Source organism: Talpa occidentalis, unplaced genomic scaffold, assembly GCF_014898055.3.
Source record: "Talpa occidentalis isolate TD23 unplaced genomic scaffold, MPIMG_talOcc4v2.1 talOcc4.13, whole genome shotgun sequence".
NCBI classification, from domain to species: Eukaryota; Metazoa; Chordata; class Mammalia; order Eulipotyphla; family Talpidae; genus Talpa; species Talpa occidentalis.
In genome coordinates this window covers 11421144-11434590 of record NW_023601322.1, presented here as the reverse complement: position 1 = coordinate 11434590, position 13447 = coordinate 11421144, and the positions used below count along the sequence as shown (strand labels likewise).

Here is a 13447-nt window from a genome sequence, read left to right as displayed (position 1 = left end):
GTCTACTGGGCCTGTGAGGTTGGAATGCACCTCTGTGAACCTCCAACTGCAAGTTCAGGTCAGAGCCGAAAGTTAAAAGTGGTAGAAACCTCTCCACCACTGAAGCCAGCAATTGCTTAAGTCGGGGTTCGATTTACTGCTTTGTGGACTATCTCAATTACAGAAATTGTGGGAGAAAATGTTACGAATGCAAAACAAATTAACAAGTGTGCTTTGTCTCTAGTGGTCACATTATAAGTAGCACAAAAAATGAGGAAATGGTCTCCAGTGCTTGAAAACTGTCATCCAATTCAGCAAAAACATTGCCCAAGTCATGGACAAGTGAGTGCTGAGATACATCTTTCTTGTTCGCACATGCCTTACTGGATAAGGTGAGGAAAATTCCACCCCTGTTTGCGATAATGTGTTATAACAATCATAGGAAATGACTACACATGCCATCCTTATTCTCCAAGTCCAAGATCACTTTGCCAGGAGATGTTTGCAAAGAGCCTGTTCAGGAACTTAGATGGCATTTTCAGGTCATTTTCTTACCACAAGGAGATGGTTAGAATTTACATGTAGGCCCTGTATCATCAACTGCATAAGGATGATTTAATTCTAGTTTTTGGAAACCTCCAATTAAGATGTAATCTGCTAGATGCTTAATAAATATTTGCTGTTAATGCTGAAGATGCACATTACTTTCAAGATCTGTTTGTAGTTTAGCATTCTAGAAGCTTCTCTGCCTTGACCCTCATCTTATATAAATGCATTTATATTGTAAAATTTAAGATGACTGAACAGGCCTTTCATTCATTCAAATCCAGCGATTAATCCACCTTCTGTTCTAATATCTACATATCATTGCCACCATGCGAGAAAGCAAATTTGTCTGCCAATTAGCCCAGCAAAATTGAAACGAGTTGTTTTTAATCTTTGGAAAATGGAAACTTGGAACAACTGCCCCATGATTTGAAGTGACAGGTGGGATTAATCTTTAGTTTATTCTATCCCTCCTCCCACGACAATCACAGTGTTTTGATTTGGATGGATCCTATGGGCTGGTGTCTCAGGTTCTTGACAGAAAGTAATTCAGGATGAATCTAGAAAGGGCAACTTGTCCGTTTGAGTTCAGACTCAGAAAGGAAACAAATACAATTTGAAAATTTGCATCACACACAAAATAATCTCAGTTAGAAAATCACAAATCCAGTCAATATACAAAGCAAAATACCAACTGGGAAAGAAAACTAGAATTTAATCTTCTCAAATGAAGAAAACTTTAATTTTTCCCTTGGGCTTTCCCCTAAGGGTGAAGGCAGGCTTGGCACTGACACCTCTCTTATTTTAGTCTTCTTCAGCTCTGATAGTTCTAGATTCTTAACCTTCAGTCTCCAGAATGCAGACTACTCAGTGATGGAGAAGGGAATTTGGAAATCAGTGAGTCTATTTACAGCAAATACACCCAATTTTTTAAAATTGTTGTTTTTCTCGACACAGAGAGAACCGCAAAATATATTCTGGACTTGGATTTTGGGCACTTGAACTTAATTTTTTCCAAAGTTTAGTTTAATTCAGCAAATGTTTGCTGAGCTCCTCTGAGCTCCACATGAATGAAGACACGATCTTTCCTTCCCAGGGGACACAGGTGAACAGTGGAAGGCACTCAGGAGAGTCTGCACCATTTCCTGGGGGAGACCATCCTTGCGTCTAGACTCCCAGGGTGACTCAGCATTTACCAGGCAGCCCGGAAGGAGAGACATTCCAGGCAGAGAGACAGACAAGTGGAGGCCTGGTGCATTCTGTACTGCGGGGCAGAGGAGTTGGCCGGGTGTGGGAGGATGAGGCTGGAGCAATGGGCAGGTGTCAATGGGCCCTTGGATCCACACTCAGTAGACTGGAATGTCTCCTAAGGATCAGAGCACGCAAGCTTGGCTGCACATTAGAATCACCTGGGAGATTTTGAAAAACAACTAATACCAAACCCCACCCCTAACCAATTTAGTTATCCTTTGTGAGGGTGGACCCTGAGCATTAGTACTTGTTTAAATGCCCCAGGTAATTCTAATGTCTGCCCAGGGTGTAGAATCCCAGGTGTAGACCTTTCACTAAAGGTCCCGATAGTAAATATTTTCAGTTTTGTGGACCATATGGCCACTGTCGCAACTATTCAGGTGTTGCCACTATTGCCAAAGCACCATCCGCAGTATGTAAACAAATGAGATACTGTATTTTAATAAGACTTGGCTTATAAAAACCGGTGGGACTAAACATTAAAAAATAGAAACAACAAACAGCAAAACCCAAAAAGCAGGGTTACAGTTTGCCTACTCCTGCTCCATGCGATGGAATAACATGGAAGCATTTTAAAAATACATTGGTTTAAACATTTTACATTTAATTAATTAATTAATTAATTAACTTATTTATTTATACAAGAACTGGGGTACAGGCCAGAGGCGCGGGAGGGTGAGAGGATTCACCAGAGACAGAGTAGGGAGCAGAACAGGCAGACTGACCAAAAGTACTACTGAGGGGAGCAGCGGGTGCGACAGGAGAGGTCTGCAACACCATTTGGGAATCTCGCTGGCCGGCTAGAAATCGAAGCTGCACTACTGAGACTGCAGACAGCTTCACAGGGCTTAGCTCAACCTGCTGCACCACCGGGGAGGCCCTTATATTTTATAACAGAAATCATACATGAATCTATTCTCCTTATAAAGGAACTTAATCCATACAAACAAACCTCAAGTCCTTTTTGTTTCCTCATTCAAGTTCCAATCCCCTTCCTGGGAAATAGCGTATCCTAGAACTTTCCAGAACTTTCTCCTTCCATTTTTTATGCTTGTGTATCTACTAGGTTGATCTGATTTTGTTGGTAAAATTGAAAACTATGTTTACTGTTCTGATACTTTTTCTTCATGGAATAATACATCTTGGAGCATATTCCAAATATAGATCTAGTTCTTTTGAGTTGTTGCATGGTATTTTTAAAAAAAGATTTATTTATTTATGCGTGCAAGAACTAGAGGACAGGCCAGAGGTGTGGGGGGTGAGAGGATTCATCAGAGACAGAGTGGGGAACAAAACAGGCAGATCTACTGAAATACACTGCTGAGGGGAGCAGCAGGCGAGTCAAAAGAGGTCTGCTGTGCCATGTGTGTTGCTCCCTGGCCAGCCAGGGATTGAATTGGTGCTGCTGAGGCCACAGATTGCTTCACAGTTCTGCGTCTTAACCCCTTGCACCACTAAGAGGGTCCCGGTTGCATGATATTATAAAGTATGAAAGTACCGTAGCTCATTGACCAGAAATTCTGGAGTTGGAGCCCAGCAATTTTTTTTATCAGCCCTCTAGGTGATTCTAGGACAACCCAACCTTTAAAAAACCAAAGCCATTGAAGGAGAAATCCACAACAGCCAGGGCAGCCTTACAGAGGCATGCATCATCAGGGCACACCCCCCTAAACCCCACTTCCCCGGCTCTGTGGGCCCAGAATGTTCTGAGCATGCACCCTTAGGGAGTGTGGATATCAGACTCATGACATTATGTCTCCTTAGTATTTGATGGAAGATTCCAGACTGAAGGAGCTGCCAGGCAGAGCAGCCAATGGGACTGGCAGTGAGTCTGTGGAGTTGGCTCTGTGCTCTGCGCCTCTTGAGCAACTCTTCACGCTCCCCCCATGCCCTGTTCTAACAAAGGCCAAATGCCTACATCCCTGAGGAGGGAGAGAATGAAAGGATGACAGTCTACTGAAGCAATATATTTTCTATAGGAAGCTGAGTTATTGGAACAGACGGGGCACTGAGGACTTCAAACAGGCACAAGACATAAAATCAAAGGGATAAGGGACAATACTGGTGATGCAAGGCTTGAACAAGAAATCATCCAGAAAAGTGAAGAGGACTTTTCTCCTTACAACACTCTGTGATTTCGGGGAACAGAGGCATGTCTCCACAACCTCCACTGAAGCCCATAGTCAAGAGGAACGTGTAGGTAGTAAAGATAGCACCATTGAAATAAAAACACAATGGTTGGGATGATCTAAGAAGAATCAGTGCACCAGAAGATGGGAGACCTTGCAAAAACAACAGGAAAGGATAAGAGAATGAAAAAGAAAAACTAAGAGACTTGAGACTGGAGGTGCCAACAGTTGGATGATAGGAAACAGGAGAAACATAACAAAGCAAATGAAGGAAGGAACTATTTAACAGAGTAGCAGTATTTTCTATAGAATTAAAGAAGGACCAGAGCCAAAAGGCTGAAATTGTTTTTAGAATGTTGAAGCTTTGTGATAAAGAATTCAGACCTGACTATATCTCCGGACTGTGTTAAAAATTAAGAACATTAAAAACAATGAGGAAATTGTAAAAAAAATCCAGAGAGAAAGATAATCAGATCGACAACAGACGAAAAGTGAAGAAGAAAGAAGCAGCACTTAGAAGTTCAACCAGTTTCCCAGGTACCAGAACAAATGACACAATTCAATAGCCTGTATCCACACCAGCAACCATCCATGAGTCTATATAATTAGAATAAAATACCAAGGAAAGTAACCAACCATATACCCTTTAGGAATTGTTTATGTAATCTGTTTTAAGTCCACCAAGGAAAAAATGTAAAATCATAAGGACACAACAGAGTTAAATAAATCGCATGACTTCCAATGATGATTTATAAAAATTATGTCAATTCTCCCTCGCCCATAGAATCTATAAATTTGAAGCAATTTCAATCAATATTCTAACTGGATGGTTTGAGCTGTTCAATAAACATGTGCTGAAAATTGTGTGAATGAGTAATGGTCCAGAAATATCTAACTCAAATTTGAAAAAGAAGACTAAAGGCAAAATACTCAAGCAGCTACAAATCCATCATAATAAAAGCCATATGGTTCTGGTATTAAAGGCTGGATTGGCTTCAGAGGTATGTGACCTTTGCCCTTCAAAGTCTCCCACACTTAAAAGGGCTTTGTGTTTGCTTTAATTGTATTTACTGTCACCATCTTGAAATTCTTAATACATTTTAAACAAGAGGCCCTGTGCCTTCCTTTTGCATTAGCCGTGATGTAGCTGGCTGTGACTAGAACAAATAAATGGTGCAATGGTGATGTAGCTGGTCGTGACTAGAACAAACAAAACAGAGCTCATGGGTGATCATTAGATAAGAGACTCTGATGTAAGAAGAAAATGGCATCAAAAATTTTTTTAATTTAAATTTTATTTTTATATTCCCCATACAATTGCAACCCCCTTATTTTGACCCCAAGCCCTCCTTTCCCCACCCCCACACCCGCCATAGAGTATCTCTGGTTCATAGTTGCTTGTTGATTTTGATATTTTCTTTCTTATATTCTTTTTTTTTTATTTTTTTATTTTTTAAGATTTATTTATTTATTTATACAAGCACTGGGTATAGTCAGAAGCGCGGGAGGGTGAGAGAATTCACCAGAGCCAGAGCGGGGAGCAGAGCAGGCATAAGGACCGAGGTACACTGCTGGGGGGAGCAGCGGGCGGCAGGAGGGGTCTGCGCGCCATGTGGGACCCTCCTCTGGTGGCCGGGGAGCAGCCGGGGATCGAACCGGCACTGCAGAGGCTGCGGGCAGCTTCGCAACCCAGTGCTCAACCACTGCGCCACCGGGGAGGCCCATTTTCTTATATTCTTTTTCCTGGTCCCTTATTTAAGTTTTCTAGATTCCTGCTATGAGTGAGACCATCCGGTATTTTTCTTTTTCTTTCTGGCTTATTTCGCTGAGCATGATCCCTTCCAGCGCCATCCATGTTGCTGCAAATTGCATGTGTTTATCTTTTTTGAATGCTGAGTAATATTCCATGGTGTATATGGACCACATCTTCTTGATCCAGTCATCTATTTTTGGGCATTTGGGTTGTTTCCAAAGCTTAGCTATTGTAAACAGTGCTGCTATAAACATAGGGGTGCAGGTGCTCTTTGGAATTGATGTTTCTGTGTCCTTTGGGTAAATTCCTAGGAGTGGAATTGCTGGATCATATGGAAGCTCTATGTTTAGTAGGTCCAGAAATCTCCACACAGCTCTCCACAGTGGTTGGACCAGTTTGCACTCCCACCAACAGTGCAGAAGAGTTCCTTTTTCTCCACACCCTCGCCAGCATTTGTTGTTGCTAGTTTTTTTAATATGTGCCATTCTCACTGGTGTAAGATGGTATCTCATGGTAGTTTTGATTTGCATTTCCCTGATGACAAGTGATGCTGAACATTTTTTCATATGCCTGTTGGCCATTTGCATTTCCTCTTCAGAGAAATTTCTTTTTAGCTCTTCTGCCCATTTTTTGACTGGATTATATTCTTTGTTGTTGTTGAGTCTCGTCAGCTCTTTGTAGATTTTTGTGATCAGTCCTTTATCATTAGTGTTGTGTGCAAAAATGTTCTCCCAGTCGGTGGGGTTTCTCTGGCGTCAAAAATTCACAGGGAAAGGCAAAGTGGTTTAGTGATGGTTTGGGAATATTGACTCTTTTTTTTTTTTTTGAGGGAAAAGCACACCCAAGACACAGAGGAATTAAAGATCTAAATATGATCTTTGTGTCTAAATGTGTCTAAACTATGAAGACAGTAGAAGAAGGTCATGTTAGAGTCTCTTTGTGACCCTGGTGGGAAAGAATTTCTTAACAAAACACAAGCACAGTCGCTAAGACAAAATATTGATGGTTTTGATTACCCAAAAAGTATGGATTTTTGTCCAGTGAAGGACAAAAGAGAACTCGCTGACGGTAGATATTTTCAATGACGCAGACAGTCAAGGACCAACATAAAAAGTAACAGGGAGCCCTTGCAAATCAAAAGGAGAAAAATCATTTAAAAATGGGCAAAGGATACAAGCCAGTACTTTATAGACGAGGACATTTCAATGGCTGATGAACAAACGAAAATATCCTGACTTATTTGTAATTAGAGATATGAAAATTCAGACAACAACTGGACATCCTTTTATATCTATTCACTGCTCCAAAATGAGAAAGTTGGCGGCGGGGGGTGGTGGCAAGAAGAGCCAGGAGCCACCAGCCACGAGCCAGGAGCCCTGGGCAGTGTGGATGTGCCATCATGTCCAGAATGCAAAGGTGGGACTGGCAGCGTTTGTGCCTCCCGCAGCAGCAATCCTGGTCACGGATGTAAGTGTTTGAGCTAAATCCTACGCCTTGAGGTTCATCTCGGTGCTTCTGTGGGCTGACGTTCATGTATGTGTTCCAGCCGAGGAAGAGCTAGGTTTAAAATGTGATAAACCATTATCCAGTGGTTAGAACCTTGGGCGAATGAGCCCAGCACCGCCCTAAACAGCAGTGTGCAGCAAGATGCAGCCAGGAGCGCTGAAGTGCCTAGCCACTTCCCCGCATTACAAATGCACCGGCTCCAAACAGGAACACGGATAAAGGAGAGAGACACATGGGGTGCGAGGAACAGAAGGAAGAGAAAGAGAAAGGGAGAGAGGAAGGAGATTGAAATGACTTTTTCATAGCGAAGGAAGGAAGGATCTGCAGAACCACAAACAGAAGAGCTTTGCAAGACCAGGCCTAGCCCACCAACTACTGTGGAAGCTGGTGACCTCTTATCCTTCCTCTCCTTGAAAAAATAGCTCTCTCCAAAGTAAGTCCCACAGAACTGGACAAACACATTCAAGACATGAGTATTTTCTTTTGGCTGCATGGGGAAGACAGAAAAGCTACCCACTTTTAGTTGCACCTTTTTCCTCTCACCAAACATTTATTTATTTAGTTAGTTATATTTAAAGAGCAGGTTTATTATGGAAGGGATAAAACAGTTAAAGACACTTGCATAGACACAAGCAGGCAGGAAGAGCTGCCCAGAAGGGACAGGTTTGCTTAGAGAGGCCTGCATGGCTGTAGACAGGTGGCCTTGACAGGTCATGGGAAGGCAGGAGGCTACTGCCCTGCAGAGGGAGAGAGTTGGTGAAAAGAGGCACCTGCATAGTCACAGATGGGCAGTGGGATTGCTGCCCCAAACATTTAGTTTTGAAAGGAAATCCTTTTAAATCCTTCACTACTTCTCCTCAACAGACCAGGCAACCAACACATGTCATTGTTCTACCTGGATGAGGAAATGGTTGTGGGTACAAAATGCAGGCTTGAAGAGTGGCAACAGCCTGTATCTGTCCTTCTGATTTTTCCAGCGAACTTGAAGGGTCTAGAAGGTAAAGTTGAGGAAATTGTAAAAAAAAAATCCAGAAAGATAATCAGATAGACAAGAGACTTTAAATGGCAAAAAAAAAAAAAAAAAAAAAAAAAATCACTCGCATGCCACACAGAGAGCCAACTCTGCCTACTTCTGCTTTGAAATCCAGTGTATGACTCCGTCGGCAAACTTGGGAGCAATGTTCTTCACGGGAACGTGGACAGGCTGGGGTCTTACAGCGAGTGTCTCTCCGCCCTCACGGCCACCGGGCGCTTCCGTGGCCAGTACTGCACGCTCCATCTCCCGCAGGTGAGTGTGGGCCCTGCCATGCCCTTCAATGCCAAGCAGACGTCACGATATGAGACCCAGTGCAGCTCCATGACTGCTTTACTTGATCGAAAAACAAACAAACAAAACCCTATCCAGGTACTTTGCAAAAGTTAAAATAAAACTAGATGTTAGTGGTCAGAAACGTGCTACATCTTCTGGGGTGGGGGGGACAAGCTATGAAGGCGTCTACAAACCATATAGGACTTGGGAGTTCCTCCCTACATTGTTTGGAGTAAGACCTCTGGATGACCTTCACGGGGAATCCAAGGTCAAGTCCCAGTCGCAACCTCTCTAATGAGGTTCTGTATGTTGGTAGCACTCACTGGCTCTTTGGCTCTGCTCAGGCAACCCCTGCCAGGGTCCCCTAGGAATTCTCTTCCACTAGGATTTGGAGGGTACTCTGTGTTCTCCCAGACCAAATCCTTACTCTGCATCCTCGTTGCCAAGGAACACTTCTGCGTGGTACAGCCCGGCTCAAGTCAGTGTTCCTGAGCATTAACTCCTGGTATTCCAGAAACTGCAACACCAAGGGGCAGGTGGGTTTCCCAGTACCCACACCCTTCCTGGGAAACAGCTGCAAGATGTGAAAGTGGGGTCATCCCAGCGGATGGGGTGTGAGTTTTTTGAATATATGACTAAGTCAGCCGGCCAGAGTCACAGCTTATGGGAAAACAAAAGGAGTGGCCCGCACAGCCCTTGCAAAGGTAGATTTTATGCATTCCACGCAGCGCTAGGAGAGAATCACTCTGTTGACTGGTTAATACCAATGATATTCTACGCAATAAGAAATCTAAGCTCTTTGATATTAATGCTATAAAATGGTCTTAAATGGTTAACCCTTGGAAGTAGGGAGATTACCACCTGCCTCCATTTGTCCTCCTGAAGGTTATGATTGTGCTTGCTTGAGGGTGTAATCAGTGTGTGCAAATGTCATATCCTATTTCCAAAGCAGATGAATAGTTTTGATATCAGAGCTAAAGGTCAGGCCAACACAATCATGTTAAGTTATAGGTTTAGTAAAAGCATCCCAGAAATTTAAATTTATAATTTGATCTTTGTGTTATTGAGACAGACAGACATTCCAATAATTATTGGCTTGACTTATTATTAATAAGTCTTTACTTGAATAGCGTGTCTTACTATGCAGAAATGGCAACTTGGCAATTTTGTTGGAATGTGTAGGACAGTCAACAACTCTTACTGACCTGTAACTAGGGCAGAGATTATCCCAAATCGGCGACTTCTTTTTAAATAACCAGTTACATTAAGCCTTAGAGCATATTTTTAATTTAAATATGGGTGCCTCTGATGTTTTGTAAATTTACTTGAGCTGCTCTGCAAGGGAAAAGCCATTTCCAAAGAAATCAACAAACTTCTTTTAATACCCTTTTCTCTCTCTCCTTTTGTGGTTATTCCATGGGTAATCAGTAGCCGCCTTACTTAGAAAGGCATATGTGATCCGACTAGCAAGAATTTCTTTTGATAAGAGAAAATGTCAAAAAGAAGTTTCAAAATAACATATGTGTACAGGGCCTCCCTGGTTGCGCAAGGAGTTAAGCATCGCCCTATGAAGCAATCTGTAGCTTCTGCAGTGCAAGTTCAATCCCTGGCTGGCCAGGGAGCTACCCACATGGCACAGCAGATCTCTCTTGTCTCGCCTGCTGCTCCCCTCAGCAGTGTGTTTCAGTCAGTCTGCCTGTTCTGCTTCCCACTCTGTCTCTGGTGAATCCTCTCACCCCCCTACATCTCTGGCCTGTACCCCAGCTCTAGTATGCATAAATAAATAAATCTTTTTAAAAAAACACATGTGTACACCTCCTCCAGAACAGGGACAACCCTACAGAAGTGATGAACTCCTTCATGAGGCTTGAGGCTTTAGACACCATCTTAAACAGCTTGGCTAAGACAAGGTTGGAGAAAGTAAGAAGGTCAGTTAGGGAGGTTACCAGGGACTGCAAGTACATGAAGACAGCAGATTTAAGCTCTGCTTTCCCCAATGCAAAGACATAGGGAGATGAGCACTTCCCAGAACAGTGAGGGAGATGCCCGTGCAGAGAGAAATTTAAATACAAATGTCTTTTTCAAAACTAGGAACCCTAAAATTAAAGAACACTGTGGCATTGTGTCCCCCAGGGTGACGCCTACTACAGCATGGGCGTGTGTGTCCCTGATTCTTGTTCCAAGGAGGACGTGACTGTGCTGTCTCAGCTGGGTAGGTCCAGAGGAAGACCCAGTGAAACTCTTGCTTCAGTGTAAGTTTGGGAAACTCCCAACTCCTGGGAGCTGAAAGCAACTGTTCCTGCAGGACTGAACCTGCCTTTCGTCCTGATAAATCCAGTGAGGCAAGAAAATGGAGTTTTGGGGGCCTTGGGAGGAGAGGAACAGAGTAGTTAGGAAGGAGAAAGGCAAGAGAAAGTAGGAGACAGATTATTATGTAATAGAATTGTGCATCTAAATAATCTTCACACCCCCACCCCAACCACTGCCTGGTGAGGTCTGAAAAAAGGAGGTGGGTGGTGTTTGGTTGCCATATTGCCTTCTCTGCAGCAGCCCACGTGTGGCCATTGTGAACTAGGAGTGTGTGAACTCTTGTATTGTGTTGATTAGCATGGGGACCCCAGCATTTGTTCCTGGTTGTCTCCTCCCAGCTGTGTGATCTTGGGCAAGTCACTTAATTTCCCCAAGCTTCAGCCTCTTCTGTACAGAGAGGGGTGGGCGACAAATTTCAGCCTGGTTCTAAGTCTAGAGCCTTGCAGTCACTCCTGAGCTTAGCCAGAAGTCGGAACCCATCGTAGGTCACATGAAAACTGATTTCATCACCTCAAAGTCTTTCTAAGTTTTCAAAGGAAGAACTTGGAAGCCCAAGATTTTTACCATTGGTATCATCTGTGTTTATTCTGGTTAGCCAAACAAGAACGAACACGCTACATTAAAAGGAAAACGCTGTTTTTCTACTCACAGAACACTTCCAACAGCCAAGGTGTGGGTTTCCCCCTCAGATGAAGCACTTCTGACACTAACCACTTGGTGGTTGTGCTGATGCCACAAATTAGGGGCTCCATCCCACAGACTGTCCCCCACTTTAGACACCAGTCATAAATAGAGGACCAGGTGACATTTCTTTCCCACTTGGCTATAAATCAGGAGGTACCAGGACCCGCTGCTCAAATTCCATAATTTGCTGTAACCACTCATGTTGCTCAGGGAAACACTTTCCTTTCTCTTTCTGGTTGAATCTAAAGGAGAAATCTCCAGAACAGACAAATGGATTAGTTGAACAGGGCAAGGGTACGGGAAGGGCAGGGGGCCGCCTCCTCACCTGAGTGCAACTCTTCCTGTACCTCCATATGTCTTTCTAGAAATTTTATGGAGGTTCCATTATTTGGGCTTGATTGATTGAATCACTGGCATTGGTGATTAGCTGAACCCCCAATGCCTCTCTCCTCCCTAGAGGGTGGGAGTGGGGCTGAAATATGATTTAATCATGGCGTTGGTTCCTGTCACAGCCCCATTCTCCAAGACTGACCTTATCAGCATAAGCTCAGATCTGGGCAAAAAGTGCTTGCTACAAATAACTCCTCCCACTCAGGATGTTACAAGGGATTTGGGGAGTGCTGTGCCAGGGAGAGGAATGAAGCCCAAATGTTGATTTCTCATTATCTCATACTATCACACATGCTATTTGGAGCCCTCTTTTAAAGTGTTGATATAAATTTTCAATAATCGTAAATGGTCCTCTGAATTTATGATTATCTCCAGAGCTCGGGCACATTATCTACCTACCTACTTACCTAGTCAAATATTTTATGTATTGTTGAAAAGAAAACCAATTTTCATAAATCAGATATCAACTTGAATTCTTGTTGGATAAGCCCTAAATAGTCTTGAAACATAAATTTGCAGAGCTGTTGTTAAATTCAACATTTATTAGTATCGCAAGTCAACACATGACTCCCTATTATTGAGATTTACTTATTAGCCAGCTAATGCTAATTTTATTAGTCATAGTTGACACTAGAATAAAGTGGAAGGAAAGAAATAATTATTAGCAATAAAAAGATATTTGGGGGAAGTAACATTTGGAGAAAAACAGGATGCTAGTTTTCTTGTGGACTTGGAAAATGGAAAGAGACAGTAAGAGCTCACTGGGTGGATTGTGGAACTTTGTCCTGGCTGCCCAGGGCTTTTGCTGGCTTAGCACAGTGGCAGCTGATAGAAACAAGACTGCCTGCCCAGGGGAAAAGGTCCCCATCTGGAATGGATTTGTCAGCTACTCCTTAAAGCTTTTTGATGGAGTCACCAATATTTCCTTTACATATGTGGCAGCCACCAGCTTAGCAATAGCAGGCAAGAGGCTACTTGTGCAAACATCTGGAGTGAGAACTGGGAGTTCACAGGTGGAGACTGCAACTAACAAACCGAGAACTGAGCTCAGTATTGCCAAGAGGGAGAAAGAGATTCTGGGCAGGTCAGAGGGTATTGCTTTTAGGCAAAAAACAAACAAACAAACAAAAAAAGCAAAAAAAACAACCCACACAGTGTGGAGGCCACAGGAGGCTGTGAAGTTTTGTTAGGGGGAAAAGGATGTCCTAAAGCTAATTCCATATAGGCTTTGTGGACTCCACCCCCACCCCAGGCCAAAGCCAAAGACACTGGGAACTCCAAATCCCATCACCACCCAAGGGAAGGTGGCTAGGACCTGAGGGTGGGGTTCAGCAGCCAGGTGGATATAAAAGGCAGACACGTGGGCTTTGGGGATCCCCATTTTTGGCTCTCCGCCAGCTTGCAGCGTCCGGCCAGCTCTGAGAGTGACTTTGGGTTTCTAGGTCGTCGGATCGGGTAGGACGCATTAAAGACTTTATTTCCCTATTTTCTCCCTGAGTTGTACATTTTCCTTATTTCCTTTTCTCTTGTAAATAAACCTTTTATTAACCCTTTGTGTGTGCCTGTAGTAGAGTATTCATGAGTCCCTTT

At 43.2% G+C, this 13447-nt stretch overlaps 1 protein-coding gene across 1 annotated transcript in view; it reads left to right on the top strand.

Moving 5' to 3' along the window:
- The window catches only part of LOC119243745 (O-acyltransferase like protein), a 50632-nt gene that overhangs the window by 7009 nt on the left and 30176 nt on the right, over positions 1-13447 (top strand). The window contains 2 exon segments of the mRNA XM_054694629.1: positions 8313-8452; positions 10607-10685. Coding sequence (XP_054550604.1) covers positions 8313-8452; positions 10607-10685 — 219 coding nt within the window.